Source organism: Lingula anatina, unplaced genomic scaffold (genome assembly GCF_051362555.1).
Source record: "Lingula anatina isolate TDL-2025a unplaced genomic scaffold, LinAna3.0 unanchor82, whole genome shotgun sequence".
Taxonomy (NCBI): domain Eukaryota; kingdom Metazoa; phylum Brachiopoda; class Lingulata; order Lingulida; family Lingulidae; genus Lingula; species Lingula anatina.
The window spans coordinates 5,651,396-5,675,136 of NW_028257603.1; the positions used below are offsets into that span (position 1 = coordinate 5,651,396).

The 23,741-nt window shown below is 34.8% G+C and overlaps 1 protein-coding gene and 1 long non-coding RNA gene across 3 annotated transcripts in view; one reads left to right on the plus strand and one right to left on the minus strand.

Annotated features, from left to right (window-relative positions):
- Window positions 1–94: 94 nt before the first annotated feature.
- On the plus strand, window positions 95–12,467 carry LOC106156324 (uncharacterized). Its single transcript, XR_015331629.1, has 4 exons — window positions 95–308; window positions 803–889; window positions 1,082–1,234; window positions 11,040–12,467. It is a non-coding gene; the product is annotated as an uncharacterized LOC106156324 (long non-coding RNA).
- Window positions 12,468–13,367: 900 nt separating this feature from the next.
- LOC106152814 (melatonin receptor type 1B-B-like) overlaps window positions 13,368–23,741 on the minus strand; it is a 46,172-nt gene continuing 35,798 nt past the window's right edge. Inside the window, exons 1-2 of one of the 2 annotated variants that reach the window (XM_086998529.1) lie at window positions 22,243–22,513; window positions 13,368–14,703 (exon numbers count right to left, since the gene is read on the minus strand). In XM_086998529.1, the coding sequence (XP_086854655.1) occupies window positions 13,411–14,658 (1,248 nt within the window). In that variant the 5' untranslated portion in view covers window positions 14,659–14,703; window positions 22,243–22,513 and the 3' untranslated portion in view covers window positions 13,368–13,410. Of the gene's footprint in view, window positions 14,704–22,242; window positions 22,514–23,741 lie in introns of those variants that run through there. The other variant, XM_013526554.2, reaches the window with a different exon arrangement.

Below are 23,741 nucleotides of genomic sequence, written 5' to 3' on the forward strand. Positions count from 1 at the left end.
ATCAACTTACCTGTTCTTAAAATAAATCACATGCTAGATAATTTTCGGGACTAGGCATATTAATGTTTAATCGGCAAGTAGTTTGTACAGTTTAGCCGCGGGAATCGTGGTTTGGGGTTCACTTCTTTGATGAGTTCCCTTCCATTTTAAGCTATTGATTAAGCTTCAATGCACAGTTGTCATTTTAAATGGGAGTTACCTTTCTCTATTACCTCCTGGTTGATTGTAGTGGAATTTGTGACCCAGGAACAATAAATGCAGTTATTTAGAGAAAAGTTTTACTAGATAACAAGCAAAGAGAAAAAATGGTATAGTGAATCACAGTAACCACGAAGGACAGGCCTTTCAATAATTACCATAAAAATGTTCACTTCTAGTTTAAGTCCCCCCCCCCCCAGAAAAAAGGGTGGAGGGGGTTATTACAAAGCATTGTTTCCGTAACCACCCCCTACACCGAGCTCTGATTGCAATCCTGACAAGCAGTTAATTACTTGCTCAATTAATTGTTATGACCTTGATTGCTTTGCTCTATTATGATAGGAAAAAGATACCCTTGCAACAGTTCCATGTAGTAGTATATGTAGTTAGTTATCACACAGTACGCCCTTTTTATTAGTCATCACACCTGATCTGTTAAGTTATTCTTTGTACAGTATTATGTCCATATTGAGGACTATGAATATTTGCTTTTTTGCATTGTCAACTTAATGAATTGTTTTCCAGAATGTAGATGTCACTTCAAAAGTTCAAGAAAGTTGTTACAGGAATATTTGTTTAAAGCAATTAATTTATTTCTAAATAGGAGAAATGGACCAGTGCACGTACTGGAGTACAGTATTTTCCTGAAGATAAACATACAGTACACCACACCAGCAAGGCCAGTGACAAGGTGTGTCCTCTGCTTAGAAAAATAGAAAAATACCGTAAGAGACAGTCAGAACTTCTTTTGACCAGGCATGATTGAAACTGAACACTATTTTGGTGTTAATTACGTAGATGCATAGTTTTCTGTAACAGTAACAAACCTAACAGAAACATTTACAAGCAAAAATTAAAAAACTATGTTGCAAATTTGTTCCAGATTGGAGCCAGAAGGGTACATTAGGTTTAGGAACAGATCCAGCCGGTTGATGGATGTTTTATCACCAGATGTTATATGCTGTACACAGTGATGATGCCAGCATGAGAGATATAATTCCACTTGGTCGGGGTACGGCCTTTATTCAAATGGAAGGTATTTGTTGCATTTTAATGTAGATCTTCTTTACTCTGTTAAGATCACTTGATCATGTGCCACAGTGGTATTGCATAATGTATAACTTAATAATTAGATGAAGATTTCCCATCCATCGGTAAAGGTCTCTAGTTGTCATATAGATTGCAAAACGGTGACATAATCAAAATAAGTAAGAAATATTTAAATTCTGCCAACCTCTGTATTCATACAAATATGCCTCGATCTGAGCACTATGAAGATGTTAATGGCAAGATTTTTTCAGTCTTCTATTTTTTTTACAAATGCACCTTGTTGCAACTGAGATCAAGACAAAATGAAAATGGAAAATATATTCTGGATTCGTATGTTTTACATTTTGTTGCAATGCTTGAGAGGTGCTGGATTAGTATGTTTAAGAAATGCAGCAGAGGATCTAAGGTGGTGTGTTTGCTTGTGGTTGTGCATCCAAACTGTTGCAATTCACTGGAATTCATAGGACTGACGAGCCAGAAAAATGAGAAGCTTGAATCTTCTTAGGGTCTGTGCTTAATTGGGTTTTTGTTATATGAAATCGTCAAATTTCCTCTCTCTGACAGTTGTGTCAAAGACATAAAACATTTTATTCACTGATTTAATTATGACCTAAGATTACAGATTGTACTTAAACATGAACTAAGAATTACATTTGAAGCATTGGTGTTCAGAATGTTATTCAAATGGATTTTTGCAAGGTCAATTTGAGATGCAGATGCATGATAGCCAGTCAAGAATAGAAAACTGATGATAACTGAAGAAAAACTGCTTTGTTCTTGTTGTTATTTTTTTCTACCCTAAATCCCAGCTGGCTTGAATAGAATGATTGGTTTAATTACTTACTATATCTGTAGACAAAATATATGTAAAATTTTGCCAATCCCATACTTTTATTAATTTAAATATTTTTATCATGGAATATAAGTTCGTGTTCCTTAAGGAGTAACAACTGTTCATTTTGGACAAAAATGGATTTTCCTTGGGTAAACAGCAATTTTCCCATACTTACCAGTGGGTAGTTAATCCATTCCAACATTTAGAGTAAGTTTTTAGTATTTATTATAATATTAGCCATGTGCACGTGGTACGATGGTGGGCACAAATTCCAGAATAATTGCAATACTTGGCATTTTGGCAGTAAAATAGAATTTATTTTATTTCTATGTGTTGTTTAAAATAAATTTATTGTGAAATATGAATCACATACAGTTTTTATCCTTTTCATCAGAAAACAAGATCATTGTGTTCTTAATCTCCCAGGATCATTGGGATCAATTTTAGTGGCTGTTGTAAAATGAGAAATGACCAGTTTTGAATATGGATTTGAAGCTGGTCTTCTACCTCTTGTTCCTTCTAATGGTCATCGAAAATCTTCATTGGGCTTGGTAGTGAAACATGTTTTGGTTTCATATCATTGCCCTGTGTCGTGTATAATACAGACATAACCAGCTGTCTCTTCTACCTGAGAAGACAGAGAAGATAATGATGACACTAGGTACACTTCAGGTTAAGTTCTTATCATCTTTTGTGTCTGAATTGGGAATTAAAGGAATCTTTTCAGGCTAAGACTGATTTGACTGCAGGATTGCCAGTAATTCTGCTGCTAAAGATGTCTTGGTGTCACTATAGCATGGTTTTATACATGCAGTTCATGAAAATCAGCTTTTCTTTCTGACAAATTTGAATCCATTTAATGGGACTATATCACCTTGTCAGGGACTTAAAACTATAAAAATATGCTTCATTAAGATGATTGCATTTCTGATTCAGAAGTAAATGTTAATGGTGCTTTAAAATTAGGCAGTTGTAATAATTTCACAGAAAGCAAATTAGTAAATTAAAAAAAAATCCTACATACACAAATAATGATACACACTTCATCAATATATCATCCATCCAACCCACATGTGTTTTTAGAATTTCTATTTTACTCTCTTCACACTGTGGCTTCTGTCTAATTTAGGTCCCTCTGCATGTGTAATTTGGGTCCTTTTTCAGACCTCCCTTTCAGATCTCTTTTTTTTTGTGATAATTTGAGTCAAGTTTGGCTTCCAAGATGGAAGTTTCATTAATTTTTATCAGTATGTAGGCTTGAACTGATTACACAGTTTTTCCTCTCCTTCCACAAGGAATTCATCTTTAATCATGCTACATCAAGATAGCTACCTTTATGTGATTATCTTCTGTTTTGGTAAAAACACAGGCTTATTTTCTGATCCAAAAATACCCTTTGTAATGAGGATTAAGACAAGCAAACATGTTGTCAGTGATTTCATTTCCCCTGCAATAATGCACTTGGTCTGACATGTAAAGTGTTCTAACAAATTGCAGCATTGTCATTAGGAATCCAGTGTTTTTTTTTTCAATAATACGGGTTGTTGTAGAACTTGGTATATGCATTAGATGTTTCTGTGCCTCTATTAATTCTGATGTATGAACATTTTGTGTCTGTTTATTTTCTGGTTACTGTGTCTGTCCATGTCATCACTGTATGTGTCTGTAGATATTCTGGTTACTGTGTCTGTCCATGTCATCACTGTATGTGTCTGTAGATATTCTGGTTACTGTGTCTGCCCATGTCATCACTGTATGTGTCTAGATATTCTGGTTACTGTGTCTGTCCATGTCATCACTGTATGTGTCTGTAGATATTCTGGTTACTGTGTCTGTCCATGTCATCACTGTATGTGTCTGTAGATATTCTGGTTACTGTGTCTGTCCATGTCATCACTGTATGTGTCTGTTGATATTATATTCTGGTTACTGTGTCTGTCCATATCATATTACTGTTTAAAATCTCAGTATATAAAGAAGGGAAGGGAGAATGACAGAAGTTGAAGAAGCCAGGGAGATAACAGCTAGTCAGATGATAAGAATCTTAATTATTCTGACTTGGCTGCATTTCATAAAATTTACTGTCCTTAGAGTTCAGGACCAAGAGACATTTTTCACATGTGTTATATGCCAAAATTAATGTCTTTTTTATGCCTTTTTACGCCTTTTTGGCCATCTCTATATTATTGATGAGCTTAGCCCAGCTGGTGGTACCTCCATACTTACCCAGGAGATGACAGCACCTCTCTGATCTTCTCATTGATACTTAGAATATGTATTTTATAGTTGAGACAGATTGGGTCTTACATTTCCTTTATACTCAGTATGTTTACCAGAATTAGTAATATAGCATTGCTTCAGGCTTCAGGCTTGAAAAAAAAAAAAAAAAAAAAAAGAATTCCGTATGGATTAGATGTGCCAAGGGCTGAGTAGATTACCTGATCTGAGACCATGATAGTACATTTATCTCGCTTAGAGCTCACTTTTGTCTTTTACATAAGAAAATTACATTTTGCATTATGTAATATGTGGCAAAAGAAACATGCCAAATCTCCATTTCCATGGTATGAAAGTTGTGGTAAAATTGACAACTTAAACCACCCTTTTATTTTTTTTTTAATTGCAATGTTGGGAGTGTGGCTGAATAAAACTGCTTGGAACTTGATATAAAAGCTGTCAGATTTGAAGTGACTATATTGCTTGCGTCTAAATTCCTAAGATATATCTTAGTATTTGGCATGATAAAAATTGCTTTCACAGGTTGATTGGCATTTTTTATAGATAAGATTAGTGCTCTCTTGAAATTTACCATTTCTATAAACTAGTATCTCTTGTCTATCTCAACAGATCAATGTAGACCTAATTGGAAATTGAAACCATAGAAAAGAGAGAGATGAAGACTTGTATCAAAGCAAAAACTGAACTGGGGAATTATTGAGACAATAGGTGCTACTTGTACATGCTCTGCTATGCTTCATACCCTGCCCATGCATGTATTTTGTAGGCACTATTTTTATATACTGGTGTCTGAAAAGCATTTTTGGTTGAGACACAGGCTAGACATTTTTTATGCTCTATGTTGTGAAGAGGTAATTTAATAGTTGATACTTTCTCATTTTACTTATATAATTTGCTGCAGCATCTTGTTCCTTTTGATTCCTGGAAATATTGTTAAAATTTGACTTATTACAAATTTATTTTTAAAATAGGGAATGTTCATTGTTCAGATAGTTTTTTCGATAGTTTTTTTTCTGGGGGTAGGGATTTTTTGCCTTAGGAAGACTATATGAAGGAAGCAAGAAGCTGTCTGTCTTATGCAGGCATCATGACTACTTGAAGCACTTACAATGTCGCACTTTACCAGTAGCTATCGTATTATAGTAAGACATCATCGAGAATTTGTGTATCTCAAGAGAATTTGAATAACTCAAGGGTTTTTCCAGTATCATGCTAACCAGCTGAGGCATGTAAATGGCCTGTCTTTAGACAACTTCCTCAGTCAATCTTTAGCAACGCTACAAGTCAGAGTGATGATTCTGGTATTGTTGTTTTCCTGCAGGTATAAACAACTGTAAAATTAATATCTTCATGTTACTTTGTATGTGGTTTGAGCTCTACCTCGTGATCCTGTGTGGGCACTCTCACTGCATTAGATCTGTTGATCAAGTTCAGGCCATCCATGTGTGAAGTTCCAAATTCCATATTCATGCTCTCATCTGCTGTCAATTTAAGGGCAGTAGGCCACCAGCCAAACAAACATTTTATGGCAATTGTAACCAAGTCTTAATGTTTTCAATTTTTTGTGAATTTTGCATATCTTTGGTCGGGAAACTGTGCGTTCAATTTTCAGGAGTTACCCGGCAATCTTACGTACTTTCAATTTATGTACTTTCAATTATCTACTTTTTAGAAGATTTCTGATAGTTTACATGAAATAATGTGCATGGGCTTGATCTGTGCTTATATTAAGAAGAAATATTTTCATTGGTTTAAAACTTTTTAGATGCCAAATTATTTTGAGTTATTACTTATTGGTGCCATCAAGCCTCTCTTATCAAGCCCATACTTCTATTTACCCAGAGGGAACCTTTTCCCAGAAAAAAATGGGGGTTCTTTTGACCCCCCCCCCCCCCAAACCCCCATGATGGCTGCGGGCGGCTTATGGTAATGTATTCTGGCACTGCCCTTGTAGTGAGATGTAATTGTTTTCTAAGGGTCTATGATCAGGTGTTGCTTCATATACAGGTGGTAGCCCGCATCTGTGCATTTTATGGACAGAATTCATTTCTCTATAAAGCTTTCTTTGATACAGCAGCCAGTAAAGAGATCAAAGTCATTTGATCGGATTAGATAGACCACCTTTGTAGAGTGTCCTGGTATTGAGGTACTGAGAATTTGTAATATACTAGAATGTTGTAAACAAGAGGAGGTGTGTAAATCTGTTTATCTGATTGCTTTCAGCAAGAGTCCCAGTGGAGATAGTACACAGTAGCTAGTAAGATAGAGCCATTGTGAATGCAGCCTCCCGTCTCTGTTTATTGTATGCATGGTGTCATAAATTATAATCATCATTATGATAAAAGGCCATGAAAATGCAATAATGTTGACAGCTACATCAGGTGGTGTATAGTTGTAAATTAAGTCAAAACACCGTAATCTTCTCTGAAACTGCAATGATTGGTTTGCTTTCAAAACAATTATAAACACACGAGTTGAACTATGAAATGTTATGTTGTTGTCCTTGGTTCAGCTGAGAGCAAAAGTAGACAGGTTAACGAGGATGCTTGTCAATCAAAAACCAATTATTGATCATAGAAACATCCTAATTTTTTATTCATGTATTGTCTTGCCACCTGTAGATCAGTGGACATATTTTATAAAGGCTTTTAGTGTTTATTTGGACTTTATCATATCTGCAACAAATGAACTCATTGCACTTGGACTCAGACACAATGTTATTGTAAAGCTAAATTCTACCTAGTTAGCAATAATTACATTTTGGTATTGTCATATTATTCTGCCAAGTTAATATCTTTTTCGTGCATTGTGTTGATTTTTTTTAATCACTGATAGACATTCCCCAGTTTTGTCATGGCAATGTTTCTCTTATCACTGTCTGTTAAAAATTAGGAATCATTTGCTATATATATGACCAAATGTGATTATCTGAAGAAATGTGTCACAAGGCCTACAGCTCAGCATGATCAGGTGCACATGGCATATTGATCCATCCAGTACTTTTTATTCTTGAATGTGTCAACAGATTGCACACACATAGTAGAGTTGTCTATGTGATGGCAGTGTGTGATGCATGGTTCTTGTTGTAAATGAATTCTTCAATGTCTCACTGCTGCACTTTCTGCCAATGAAACACCTGTCATTGTGCTGAGCATATAATGGTTGATTTGTGTCATCCAAGATGGTGTTATGACAGGCCCTTAGCCAGGGGGGGTTCGGGTGGTTCGAAAGAACCACCCTTTTTGCTGGGAAAAGGTCCACTCTGGTTAAAATTTGACCTATGTACTTGAGGATTTTATGGTAAAAGGTCCACTTTTTCAGAAAACGAACCCCCCTCCCTAACTTTCTTTTTTTTTACCATTTTTTTGACTTGCATGACTTGATTGACTTTGCTGAGAGTTAAATGCAAAACAGATACATATGTATGATTCAGAAGTGTGATACCACAATACTTGTGTCAGACAGTAGAATGACACATGCATCATAATTATGAGTGCTCATGCAATTGCTCTCAATTCTGCTCAAAAGAGCAACTGCTCCTAGTTTCTAGTGAAGTTTGTTATATATATATAATTTCTTACTAATTTTTGTCAGTTTTCCTTAGGACTCACTTAATTTTTTTGTAAATGATTATCTGAAAGACAGGACAAACAAACAAACAAACAAACCCAAGGAGAAAGTAGCCAAGTTTTTTATTTTGATTTTTTTCTATTAAAATTTTAAACCCCTTCTCCCCTCTCTCTCTCTCTCTCTCTCTCTCATTTATGACTTAAGCAAGAGACTGAACATGTGTGAATTCACCCCAACACCTGACACCGCCCTTAAATTGTATATCATGATAATAGTTTTGAATGATTGATTTAATGACCGCAGACATAGGAAATTGGCAGTAATAAAATTCCATGAAAACTAGGTTGTGTTGTCGTTGTCTGACTTTCCAATCACATCTACATATTCCAGGTACACCTGCTATGGTTGTTGAACTCCAGGTATGCCCAGTAAGTGTGAACTCCAGATCCGAAATGGCATATGGCACTTGTACGTCTAGATCAAAGAAAAGATTGCAACTTTTGAAAAGAAAAATCCTACCAACTTCATTTTTGAACTTAGATTGTATTTCACAGCAGATTTTAAGAAAAAGAATACAAAAAAATTCTGTTTTCTGGGTGCTTTGGCAACATTTTTAAAGGCATATAGACTAATAATATTAATGCAAAAAGTAGTTTTTCTTAGCTCTTGGTGCAGTACTCCATGCAGACACACACCTAGACTGTTGTTGGGCCTTGTCTTTCTTTTACCACAAAATCTGAAGTTTAGTGCCCCTTTCTTTCTCAGTTGAATTGATAGAAGAATTGCATGTGACTTGGTGATATGGGTTGAAGGCAATAAACTGAAAGCAGACAGTAAAGATGCAGGGTGAGGACATTAATTCATCCTTTCAGCTAAAATAGATTAAAAAGAAAGAAAACTGGAGCTGACTGCCAGGAAGAGTTTAAGTACAGTATGCGTGGCTGAAGACAGACTGATTGCTACAGAATCATCATTAAGTTCATCATTTTCTAAATGCTTTGGGGAACATCAGTATATAGAGTGTTTATGGTCAGTGTTTTCTTGGAAAATGAGCTTTTTCATAGCTAGCATACAAAAAATCTTTCCTCATTTGTTCGGAGTAAATGTTTGCTACATTGAGTTCTTTGGTATGAATTTTTCAAGAAGTAAATACATGTACCAAGAAAATGTTTGCTGTCCCTAGACTTTGGCTTTCTTGGATTGGTTAAATGGCCTATGCTTATACCAACTAATTGCTGCAAGTGTATGATACAAGTGCTTTTCCCAGGGATTAATTTGTTTGATCACTTTGCAAGGCACATTAACACCACTGGATTATAGATTTTTAGACATGATAAAAGTTAAGTGTGTAATGTTTTCTTGTCATTGTGAGTGGAGAAAAAATCTGAGAAAACAGTGATAATTTTACCCCTATAATGTGTGTGTGTGTGTGTGTGTGTGTGTGTGTGTGTGTGTGTGTGTGAGAAAGAGAGATTTGAAAAACATTGCAATTTTTTATAGGAAAATAAAGACAACAAATAATTTTTCAATTTTTCATATTTTATTTGTACTTGAACAATATCACACAACATGTAGAGTTACAGTGTAATAAAAAAAGTGTCCCTCTCCCCCCCCCCCCCTCCCCCCCCCCCCCCCCCCCCCCCGTAACTTAATTTTATGCGTATGTTACCAGCTGTATAAGTAAGTCTTTGCAACAGAAGAGCTAAATCTAACAATATCTCGATGTCAGTAATGACGGACAAGAGGATGGATAAATTGAACAACAAATAAAATGATTTAATGTAATCGTAAGGTTGTTTAAAAGGAAAAAAGATACTGTGCACAGTAATTTATCTCAGGTGATGGGCTATTAAGAGACCAAATCCCACACCCACTGAAACTTGTACGTATATACACCTATGCGTTGAAACACAAAATAGGTATTGAAGAGAAACCCTCTGTAGAACTGGGAAATTGTTTGATAATTGTGGTAAAGCTGGTAGTTTTTAGGCTGGTCTGAAGAGCAAATATTGTTAAAAATACTGATTGCATTGTCTGTGTATCCCTAAGTTAAGCTCTTGCAGCCAGATGGGAAATTAACCATAAGGGAGTAAGAAAACGAAGTATAGTTTTATCAATAAGTGAACTATTTGATAGATGTACATGTTGGGAATAGGACGAGAGAGGTCCTTTAGTGTACTCTAGTGTACATGGATACCTGAAATAAACAAAACCCAGATTGAAGATGTAAATCATGTGGGACCTTGATTCATTTTTTTTTTTTTTTTGATATCGAGGGCAACAAGTGCAGCTTATTTTTCAGGCTTGCTTGTCATGTATATACTGATAATTTGATTAGGTGTAATCATTCTTTTGGTCTTCTGCAGAAGGCAAAGTACACTACCTATTTTTTACTTGATATATCATGAATCTTGTACTGTGGTGATTTATGAGAAATCTCTTGGGAGATTTATAAAACTGAGATTACAGTGGAATAAATGGATAAACCAACAATGATAACTCAGTTTCCTGCGTTCTGGATTTCTATCATCTGCCTGGAAACAGGATGCTGTTTTCCATTTTCTGTTTAAGATGATTTATTTCAAATGAGGAAAAAATAGAGTAAAATGTCTAGCATACTTGAACAATCACCTGTCCACAGGCTGGTCTACAACGTATAGGGAAAATATTGTGTTTTGTTGCTAAAAATGTAATGGAAAAAATAGATATGATGAAGGGCCCATTTATGTTCAGATATCAGACCAGTTGGGCCAGTCCAACTCTGCAGGGAATCCTCTCTAAGTGCAATCAATGGGATCAGCTTAATTGTCTGACACGCCTCCTTGAGCAGCAAGAGGGTAATTTATTTGCGCACACACAGAAGTTAATCACACACCTAGCTGCTCAAGGAGGCGTGTCAGATAATTAAGCTTAATCCACTGATTGCACTTCAGAGAGAATCCCATGCAGAGTTGGACCAACGTACCCAGCTGGTACAAAAATGTCTGAATCTGAATGTAGTCTAAGACCATAATGTTTGCTATTGTGGTGTAGTTTATCATGAAATACATCATTTTTTATCAATGGAAACAATTTTATTTTTATATTCTCTCCTAGTTTTGCTTGTCATTGACATGGTCTCTAAAGTATCTGAATGTTTTTTTTTCAGAAATCACAGCTACTCACACAATTGCATCGTAGCCTAAATCATCATCTGCAACTTCAACATCTGACATTCTGATGATGTTCTGTGCTAATGTATACAACATGGGACATCATCAGAAGTTGCTCAGTGTGCAATATGTTTTGGAGTAAAATTCAAACAGCTGGCATGATTGACTGTACACTAGGGATTATCAGATGTAGCAGAGGGGAGCTCTCTAAAGTTGCCCTGAGGTGCAGAAATGCCCAGAGGGTTAAAGGTTCTATTAATCTTCACCCTGTACCAGTTATGAAAATCAATAACTAAATAACAACATGGAAATACATAGATAATATCTGTAATTGTTTAGGCATGGACAAAATCAATGTGTACAAGAAATACAATATGAGGTGAAAAATAAAAAGTGTAAATATAGCTGTCTAAAAGAGGTGAAAAAGTTGTACAATACCATGGTTGAAAACAGTTGTGCCATTGAAAAAGTGTTATGACATTGAAAAAAATCAGTATATACACACCACAGATTGCAGTACTAACAAATGTTGAAAAAAGTGTATCACAATATTGAAGTATAGAGTAGCAAGATGTTCTTCTATATACTTACTTTGGTTTTCCATATTACTCCGAGTCAGGTATTCTCTGAGGCCCTAATTGCCTCATGTAAATAGACCTTTTAATTTACAGGCCATGTACCCCTGTTCACAGATAGAGAAATGTAATTTCCAGGTGATTTCGTCATAATGGCAGATGCTCCACCTAACTGATTTATCTAGGGGCCTCAATTTGTGTTATAGCCAAGAGAATAATACCGTTAAGTTTCTTCTGCAATAACCTCATGCAAAGTGACAATTAAAACCTCATTGGCAGTTCAAGAGAGTTAATTCTTGCTTATAGTTATCTAGAAAATACTGTCTAAATATGCAGCTGAAATAGCATAAAGACAGTATTTAGAATATTGAAGTAGGATTGAAACACTGATATGATAAGATTTATGAATAAAGAATCTGTAAATTCTTAAGGAGAAAGTCTGGTGCAATTATTAAGGAAGCTGTTTGTCTTATACTGTGCTTCATCTGATTTGCAATTTATATTGACATGTACTTGCACACCTATTAGATATAACCCTAATTTAATCTTCTTATCCAATTTTTGTACAAATATATTAAATGATTATTGTAGATGATTAAATGAGTCTAACTAAATTGTACTTAATCTCATCATTGATGCCATGAATATTTCACTTGCATTTGGAAAAGGCATCTGGTTGAATGGTACAAATGATGCTCTTTGCAGCACCAAGTAATTGCACTAGGTTTACGAGTTGTCAATTTTCCATGGATGTCATGTTTCAAAGTAGGAAATCTCAAATTTACTTAGATAAATTTCATTGATTGAACCTTTTTCTATCTAAACTTGCAATAAATGTGTCATCTATTATACTGCATTGAGTAAGAGTTGACATATTGAATGCTAAGTGCTAAATAACACGTACATTTGAACATCTAAACATTTGTGATTTATATCAGTTAGCCTATGGTTGGTACCCTTAATTTCCCTTAACATTCATTTTTTTATGGGGGTGAAATGGGATGGATAAAAAGTGCACTACTAAAATTTTCCATGGAATTTGTGTATCAGTTTCCAATCAGTGATAAACATTCAACCTAATTGAATTTAATTTCTGAACATAACAGGGATTAACTTCTCTACCCTTTTCACCCTGAGTGTCACACTGATTGGTATCAGTGTATCAAAATTAAATGAAGGGTGTCCCCCTTATATATATATATATATATATATATATATATATATATATATATATATATATATATATATATATATATATATATATATATATCAGTATGCGGGCAAGTTTTTGATCTAGGCCCTGAGAGCGTTGCCAAGCTCCATTTTTCTCAACAGAGCACCCTGATTAATGAACTAAGACAGGCATGCAAGCAAAAGTCACCATGTTACAGTCTTGGTATTGTTTACGTAAGTAAGTAAGTAAGTAACACAAACTTTGATTGAGTAGTTTTTAAGGTTGAAAAATTATCAATTGAAAGTTTAAAGCAAGAAATTCTTGATGAGTGTTTGTTTCTGTTAGTTTACAGCAGAAAAATGCCTTCATAAGTAATATGAATGGAAATGCAAAATGGATCTTTTCATCTACATATTATTTTTATACAGTCTTCAAGAAAAAATCTGAAATTTGCCCACTGCAATTTTCCATATATTTTTATATTTTTCCTAATGTTATCAGTCTCCTAGAATAAAAATCTAGAGATCAGTAATTTCCCAAAGCAAAAAAAAAAAAAAAAAAAAAAAAAAAAGGCACACATTATAAGGATTGATGAAAATAGAAATAGTAAATAAAATATCATATGACAGTAATGGAATCTGCATTTCGGTTAAAATCTACCGAGTCAGTTGGAGCCATTGGACTTCTTGGGGTCAAGGCACCTTCTGGACATGGTGGCTTGGTTGTAGCCAAGCTGTTTTTACTTGCCATCTCTGCTTGAGCATTTTCTTGCAGTGGCATCTTTTCTTTTTCAATCTTGGGCGGTGAAGGGGATATGTTTCTTGTCATCAGAAGACGGCTGTCAAGATTTAGCCTTTCGTCTGCAGCATTTGTCTTGAAACGTTCTCTGTACAGAGTCCGTAGACATAATTCACGTATTTGTTGGTTCATAGCACCATAAATGAGTGGTGTGATGCAAGTCCCAATGTGATGGAGAAGTGAGATGAGGATGTATACATCTCCACTGACAGTGTTGTGTCTGTCACCAAGTTTTACAAGGCCGTAGATCATGTATCCAATAATAAACACCAGAAATATCACGCCAAACATTTTGGTAATTTGAATTTCTCGTTGTGAAGTAGCATGGGCGCTTCTCACTCTTCGTGCAACTCTGCGCACATGAATAAAAATCAGTCCAAAGCAAACAACAACAATAGCGCATGGTATGGCAATCATGTTCAAGATCACAATGACAGTCAGAGAAGTGTACTTTGGGGATACCACACAGCGGATGAGCTTAGGGATGAACTTCGAAGATGGACTGAGAATTAATGGTATAAGGCAGCACGCGGGAATAATGCGGGCAAGTATCAGCACCATTACAATATACATTTTCTGGTTCATCCCATTGTAGACCGTCGTCTTCACTACCACTAAGTAACGATGTATGGCGATGAAGGCGGAATGCCAGAGAGAGCATCCGGTGAAAAGTATGGCGAGTAGCGGCAGAATGGTGCACCAATGGTATTCAGCCAACCACTGCACTGTGAAGTAAGTCTGGATTACAGTTGGTTCACAGATCCCTATGTTCATTACATCATTTACACACAAACTCACGATGAAAACATTGATGGCATTCAAAAGTTTCCTGTTATAACATAGTACTGCCATTATCCAAAGGTTTCCTGCCAGTCCGCCAATTGTGAATACCACCATTATAATGGCAGCCGTGATTGCTATGCCTTGTGTAGGAAGCAGATGAGTCTTACTGTTGCTTGTTGTATTCAAAGTAGCGTTTAATGTCCCATTGTATGTATTTACAAATTCAGTCCAGTATGTCTCTGAGAAGTTGCCTTGTGAAACCAAATCCTCCACGGTAGCAGCCATTGTTGTTCTTCAACACGATGGTTTCCAATCAGTCTTGTGCTTCTTCTGGAAATAGAAAAAGAGCAGTTAAGTCATAGGCTCACTACTCATCAATCAAAAATGATTGTTATATTGATCATTGTCTTTTTAACTGTAAATGTTGTACATGTTACCTAAAATCTGGCTGTTAGGAAGATAACCCTTGAGTTGAAGTGCTTCTGGTCAACTTTTCATCAGATTATTTCACCATAAAAGTGGCAAAATAAGGAAACTGCTTACTGAGATGACAAGAGAAGCAGTTGCAGGTCTTCATTTGTCAAGCATGATGGCTTTCTTAATTAAATCATTCACAGCGCACAAAGTGCAGCCCTTTTAATGTCAAAGTGGAAATGAATGATTCGCCTCACATACTGAAAGACTTTTCCATGTGATTTGATATAGATAACTATATACCCTGTTCTGTGGCCTCTGCCTGCTTGACTCCTCATTGATGTTTAGTTCAAACAAAAACCAATCTGAGGGGAATTTAAATTGCTAAAAACCACCAGAATAGAGCCTCTTTTGATAATATGTTTTGTTTAGATATCTTTTTAATAAAATAATATAATTAGTACTTGATTCTATGATAAACATTCAAAAGGACTCGATTTTATGAAAGATTTACTAATAACAAACTTGTCAGTGTTTGATTAAAGCAAGCATTCATATACTGAACAAATAAAGCTACATAATTAAATATGTTTCTTAGCTTATGACAGACAAGAGGCAATCAAATGCCTTTAATAATTATATGATGTTCTTCGTAAGTTAGACAAATTCTTTTGACATTATGAATTCTGTTCACCAAGACATCTTTGTTTTAAATTTTATGGAATTTCAATATAGATTACATTCACAGCCTTAGACTTGTTACCAAGCATATTTACATAACAACAGTGACCATTGAACTGTAATGAATTAGATTATTTTCTTTTGTTTTCATTTTCCTTAAATATCTTATTCACAGAAACACAATTAATATACAAATTTACCATGCCTGTTGCCATTTTGCTAATTAGGCTATACAGTTGATAATCTGAAGATATAATTTAGAACTTTCTTAATTAAATCTCATTTTTTTCTGATTGATACAGTTGATAATCTGAAGATTTGAAACTTTCTTAAACTACAAGCATTTCTAAACTCTGGTTCTGATGATGGCCACTGTGAACATTGCAGAGTGTAAAAAGAAAAAAAAGCTTGCCTTATAATTCTTACACTGCACTGAGCTCTATGGCTGTCGGTGTTGCTTCTGTTCACTGTGTGCTAAAGACTGCAGTTGTTACTCCTCTTAAGACAGACACACATTCTGTTTTGTGTTTAAACGGGCACCTGTTAGCAGACTATTGATTCCTGCATTACGGAAGATCACTTAATTATTTTTCCTCGCCTACTGGAGGTTATACTCCCACTTGGCTTTTAAACTGGCCCTTCGTGTTATTAACAGAAGAACTGAGAGAACATGTAAAGATGACTGCAGTGTTTTAACATCTGCTGAATTATTGGAATAAAATTGCTTGGCGTCATACGTATGAGTCGTTTTTTTCCACTGATATGCACCAATGTGTATGATGGTATTTTGTTAAATGATGCATATTGTGTTTTTCTTCATGTATGCGTATGGCAGTGTGTGCAGATGGCGTTATGTTGTCATATTTATAAAATATACCTGTATATATAAATTATTAGTTAATGAGGATAGTCTGCCTTCTGGTTCAGGTTATGCCCAGCATGTTTATTATGTACAAGCCGACACTTAGTGTCTGTACATATAGCCATTACCCAGGTCTGCTGTCTGTGTGCACTTTCAGAGAGAACACAAAAAGTGGAAAACTGCTTTACCTTTTGTTTTCTAACTTAACTGATTGATATTCATAACATGCAGGTCTACTTTGAAATTCAGCTTGATCCAACCATTGTTCTGGAAGTTATGCAATTTTTTCACTTTCTTTATAAATGCAATACAGATAATACATTGAATGTGAAAAATTGATGACCTGCTGTCTTCAAACTTATAGGAGTGCCCAGTTATTATTAAAATTCAAGTTGATTTGAAAACCAGTCTGATCAATGCATTTTTTCTTGAAGTTGTGCTATTTTTTGTATTTTTCAGCATATATTATTTGCAATACAGGTAACACATTTCATGGAAGATTGTTTTACCTATTGTCTTCATACTTACTGATGGATATTACTTAGATACAGGTACGATTTTGTAAACCTTTCCTTTACTTGTCTGTGTTAGAAACAGATGTTTTGAATGTTGTAGGTGGCCATTTGCTATCTTTCCCTATGCTTCCTTCTGTCTAAAATATAATTTTAGTACAGTGTACTTTCATGAATGACCTATGCAAAATGCCTCTTTATGTTGCATACTTTATATAGGGGCATTGTTTCAGTAGAAATAATTAAATATTGTCATCGAACAGAGTTGAGCAGAGATTTTCATCATTAAGGGGTTCTTGTATATATCCATTCTTTAATAATCCGAATATGCATGTTCCTTCCTACTTAATTGCTTGCTTCAAAGCTGTATGATATGTAATTACTTATTGCTTTGAATAGAACAGATATAGGATTTGCTCTGAGTGTGGTATATATGCTATGTCAGATCCTCTGGAATAGGGGTTTGTTCAATTATCAGCGACTGTGACTCCTATCTCCTTTGCATTATAATAAACATTGGGATTAGAGTCAGATTTTTATTGTAACCAAACTATTGCTCACTGTCAATCATTGGCAGATCTCAACCAATCAGCATACAATATTTTCACACACTCCACTTCTTAACACAAACTAGCTATACACGGGTGGAGCTAGGATTAGTTAAAGGGGGAGTCTGCAGATGCAAAGCCCCCCTCCCCCCTTTGGTGTGGGGTGCAGGGCTCCAAAATTTTTTGGTATTTTTGAGGATGAACAGTGCCATTTAGAACTATCATACAGCAAGTCAAAATTCTAATATTTGTGTTTTTTTTGGAAATCGAAAGGGGGGTCAGGACCCCCCCCCCTGACAACCCCCTAAATCCGCCACCAGTTATATTTTATTTTGGTTTGATAGATGTATTCTGTAAGTCATTACAGCATAAGACTAGTGTGTCTGTACTAAGGCAGTGCAGACAGAGACCTAGCTGTCTATTTTTTGAAGATGTGTTTGTGTCTACTAATTTTACTTTTGTGCACTGAAAGTACACGTATGACTCAAGTCATTAATTTGGGCATTACGTTCCTGCTCCCAAATCTGAGACTTGTGATAGCAAATGGCAATTATCATTTATGAGACCTGATTTCAAAATTCAACCTATCTATCTGTTTCCAAGTGGAACCCCTACTGCATACCAGGCACCTTATTATATTTCTCATTATTGTATATGTGATCTGCCTTGTTTTACCTTTTATTAGCGTGACAGGTCCAAGGTCTGGTGATGTAAAGATTTCTTCAATACGTCAATAAGTTTACCAGCCACTGATCCTGTTTACTGGTACAGACAGTATATATATAGACTTATATGATTGATCTGTACATGTAAACAGGTGTAAATAAAATGGATAAAACTAGGGATTCTGCATTTCTGATATTGGATTTATCTTATATTGAAAATATTTGATTAATACTATTAAAATTGAAATGTTATACAATTATATACAAGAGAGGGCAAAAGTGGCTAATTTGTTTTTTTGTATTTTATTAATGTAGTTGTATGGAGTTCTTTATTTTCCTTTCATGATCTGTATATATTCACTATCTATTTGTCTGAAGTGCCTATTTAGAATAATGTACAGTTGTATAAATTAAATACTGTTCAATGTCAGAGAAAGGCATTTCTGTGTAGCGGTAGAAGAAAGCACATGAAAAGAATTTAATATGATGATGATGATTATTTTTTGCTTTCAAATCCTTCATGGAATAAAAAAATTCTGCCATTGTCACAGGCGAAGCAATGAAGTGGAGACGTGTTGAGTTTAATGTGCTTGGTGGCATGATGACAATTGTCTTCATGCATGTTTATAAGTTGATGTACTTGATTTAATGTTTCACTTTATTATACCTGCAGGTTTAAATTACTAGTGGAGTTTGGTATGAATACAACCAGTTTCCACAGTAAACCAGTGTACACAGAATTGGAATGATATGACGCAGATAGCTGTGAAACTTTTTATCTTGAAGCATAATATTTCCAGTCTGCTACGTACGTTAATTAGCCACTGGTCACATACCATTGGCCAGTAAAATCTCACGCGGACCAGTATTTTTTTAGAATGTGTGAATTTAGTGGTGGGACATGTCCAGTAGATTTTTTCATTACAAAAACTGACATTTTTGTATGTTTTTCCATAAATATTTTGAGTGTGTCTACAATACAATACAATACAATACAATACAATACAATACAAAGCTAAATCAAGGTCTTGACATTACTAGTATTAATTTGTAATTTGGGTTAATGTCTGTTCTGATCAAAATTATTCTTTGGACCATGATTCTTATTTAGACCAGTGAATTGTAGGAAACAGGTGGTCCACTTTTTGATGTAAGTTCAAGCCACTTGATTTCAATGGGTTAACAATTTAAAGACTAAAAAAGTTAAACAAGACAAACATCTCCTGGCAGCATGCCAGAGACATTCTTCACATTAATGATGAGACACATTAAGAACATCGTTGCCTTGTCTGATGTGCCATTACAGACTTTAGAACACATTTTCTGCTGATTTAACAGGAAGATAGAATAAACCAGCACATGGATAAATTCTGTCAGCTTTTATTCACACTTGCTTGTCTGCCATCATTTCTGACCTCAATTTCCTCCAAATCCCATTTCATTCTACACTTTGCATGACTTTGGGTTGTATTGGATGATACCCAATTCCGTACCATCTGTCTTTGTTTGATCTTATTGTTTTAGGAAAAATATGAGGCTTTAGTGTTACAAACTAGGCACATCTTAGGCATCATGGTTATTTTATTATTAGTAACCATGTTTTGATAGAAATTATTATCCTGTATGCTTTTAAAGTTAAAAATTAACTCGGATTATTTCTTGATCTTTGTTAGCCGTCTTTTAAAATTTTTGAAAAGGAAATTATTTGCGCTCAGACGTAAAGAGAACTTTGAGGTTGTCCTCCTTTTCAGGCCATGGCTGTTGTGAGTGAGATCATCTGATTCCTCGGAATTAATTGGCATTTAAAGAAAACATCTTGTAAGTCGGCTGTGACAGAACAGCAGACAAACATCGAAAAAATGATATCGTAAAGGAAATGAGTATGGATTGTCTATACCGTAAGGATCCATTGGAGGACACATCCATCTTTCATTTGAAGACAATTATCCTATCCGTGGCACCTCCAATTCAACCAAGGCCCAGGGCTCACTAACACCCCTTGTTCTGGTTGCTATGATGCCATGGTCTGGGACCAGCAGTGTCTTTGACTGAAGTGTTACATCTGGGATGTCTGTTCACATGAAAGAACTTTCATAGAAAATCATTAAAGATAGTAACACAGGGATTCTATTTGCAACAGTTGTTATGCTGGATATGAAGAAAATGGGAATGCCTTTGTAATTTGAGGGGGAGGGAGGAAATTGTAAGACAAATTTGTTTCATGCACAACTGGACATTACTTCGACCAAAGAAACTGGACATTACTTCGACCAAAGAAACTGGACATTACTTCGACCAAAGAAAAATTTTTGTATTTCCCACTGATGATGCAGTATCAAATGTTTGATGTTATAATTTGGAAAAAAAAGGTCAAGATCATCCAATGAAATTATTTCATAAAACACTTTAAATTCTTTACTCAACAAATAAGCTATATTCATGTGGACAGCTATGTGGTATCTAGATCTGTTATAATATTTCTTTGGTTGGTTGTGTATCATCATGAACTCACGCATTTAATGTCATTGTGCTCCGTTCCCATGTTGCATAGATTTTAATTGAAAAAGTAAACAGATATGCTAGCTAAAAGATAGCAATAGCTTTAGAGGATAATTCCGGAACCCCTACAGATAAAATTGCCAAAATTGTTGGAGTTAATAACAAAGATAGAAATATAAGAACATTTTGGTGCCATAGAATTTCGATAACTTACTCTAAACTGATGTTAGGTGGTCTTGTTTACAAAGGTCCAATGAAAGTTGGTATTTTTAAAGATATCAGTGATAAAATGTAAACAGAATGATGTTCAGAAAATCAGTGGCACAAGTACTCATGCACAGCTCTTACATGCCATTGGAATTTTTCTAATATAAGCTAGGTAGTAGAACTGCTGATGTGGCAGCTTCAATAAAATTATCATAGTTTTTCTGAAGACCAATATTATCCATGTACATTATATGACTGTATTATAAGAAGCAGTTTCATACAAAGTCGATTTTTAGCCTGATTTTGGCTAACAGGCCGGGGTATATAACCTTACGAGAAGGACAATTATCAGGTGTCTACCACAATTAGGATCAGGTACTTTTTATGTCTATGACTAAAAGGTTGGAACACGCTTTCCCTTTTATCTGCTGAATGTTGCTGTCACCAGCCCTAAGTGATGAGTTATGTCTTTGTCTAATTTTTGGTGTCTCCAAAGAAGACAATTATTATGGAAGCTAGGCAAGCCCTATAGCTAGTACCATAAAATTAATGTTCATGTCTTACTGAAGTTTGCCTCTTGGTTATAGCTTTTATTATCCCTTCAAACCAAGAAAACAATGGTCAAATTGTTTTTTAGAAAAAAATGAAAAATGAAGTTTTTGTGAAGAAATAACATAAAATCTCTTGTGGGATTGCAAGATTACCTGTCTTTACCTCACATAATGATTCAAAACTGATATGAGTTTGATGTTGAATGGCAGCTGGAATTGTTTTTTCAACATCTTTAAATCCATGCATTATAAAAAATAAAGCACTATTTACACCAATTTAAAGGGATAATAACCGTTTGCTTTGGCCAAAAAATGAATTTTCCTAGAGTAAACAACAATTTTCCCATTCTTACCAATGGTTAATGAATCCATTTCTACATTGAAAGTTAGTCCCTGATTTTTTTCTAAAAAGTTTGTTTTTTTTGTTATAATCTCTCAAGAGATTATTAAAGAATATAGCCATCTTTGGAGGTCACATGATCTGATGACAAGCTCAGATATCAGAATAATAGCTATAACTGCTGTTTTTGTGGTAAAACAGAATATATAATATTTCTATGAGTTGTTTACAATGTTTTTATTGTGAAATATAGATCTGATGTGAAGAGTTATTATCCCTTTAATAGTCATTTCTTTTCCACATGGATAACTGATAGAAAAACCTGTATGTTATCTTGTCTATCACGTCGTGTTGTTACCTGCAGTGGGTTAAAATAGTCTTTTTTTCGCAGTGAGCTGATCAAGCCACTGTGAAGTAAACGTTATACATAACCTGCAGGAACATGAAGCCATAATTGTGCTGAAATACAGTTATTAAGCTGTAAACTCTACATGGTTTCAACTTACGAACTTAAAGTTAATGCTGAACAGCGCGAAACACGATAGATGAATAAATAAAACATGAAACCCAGAAATCCTATTTGTACTTACAGGTTACAGAGGTGTGGCACTGTGGAGGCAGATCAATAAAATTGGTATGTTTCTAATTTTCCTGGAAGGATATGCACAAATAATCATCCTAGCTTTGTACACAGAGTGGCATGAAATTTTACATAACAGTGATATAACAAAGTGGGAAGTTGCCTTGAAGGAGATAAAGGGAGAGACTGTTTCAAATTTTTTAATCAGGGGCGGATTGAGGCTGTCTTCTGGGTCTTCTGTTTACATTGACTGGTATCTAATTTTTTCTGTCAGAAGACAGTCAAAAATGCAGGCTGGATCAACAAAGACACTTTGGAAGACTGTCAGAAAATATCTCTGGATCCGCCCCTGTTAATGGTTTTACATTTAAATAATCAAATTATAAGTAATAAAGCTGCAATAAATACTTTTTTGTTGCAAAGTGAAATTACAGAAATTTTTGAGGAGTAGCAGAAAAAAGAAAAGCTGCAGAGCTTGGAGGTTATAAAAACTTCTTAGATATTCAAAATAGATCGTAAGGCTCCATAAAAGACGCTGAAAAGATTAACCTTTTTGCCAATTTCGCAACAAAAATTCTGCTTGAAGTCAAGCATACAATGACCATTTAAGTCCCATTTGCATTTTCTAAAAATCTCTTTAAGCTGTGTGGTATTAATGGCTTGCTGTAGTTTTATCCTAGAATTAAGTGCCCTGTGACCAGTTCATACACCCTGTACAAATGCTGATAATTATATTCATCTAACTCTGTATCAAGTCATCTGCATTTGAATTATCAGATTGAGGCCGTTGTATGGGTCTTCTGGAAGATGGTCATATTTTCAAGTTTACATTGACAGGTATCTAATTTTTTTCTGTCAGAAGATGGTCAAAAATGGATGATGGATCAACAAAAATAATTTGGAAGACTGTCAGGAAATATCTCTTGATCCTCCCCTGATTATGATCCTCTTTTCTCTTGTAAGATCTACTTAAATATAGACTTAATAATAGACTTAATAATACTTAAATATAGACTTAATAATACTGTTGTTCTCCTATTAAAGTACATGCAGGAAGTGCATTGTCCTAAGCATGGATATTAGACCAATTCCCAAGACACATGTTACGTACATCCTGTTTATGCAATAACATTGCTTCTCCATTTGTATACAGTTTGTCACGCATTTGTGAAATTTTTTGGTCTTATACATGTGCTGTTTACAGAGCAGTATTACTTTCATATACTGTATTTCAAGCAATTAAATGTTACCGCCTTTTTATAAAAAAAAAAAATAGTGAGATATGAGATTGCACACAGGTTTTTTTAATGATAGTGAATAGTAAAGTTTTTTGATATAAGCTTGATGAGGCTTGACTTTTTGTTCTTATCTGATATTCTATAAATCTGATATCTATAAAGTATTTATTAAGATTGGTAAAATGGCCTTTTTTGCTTTAAAATGGGATGGTTCTTGTACATATATATATATATATATATATATATATATATATATATATATATATATATA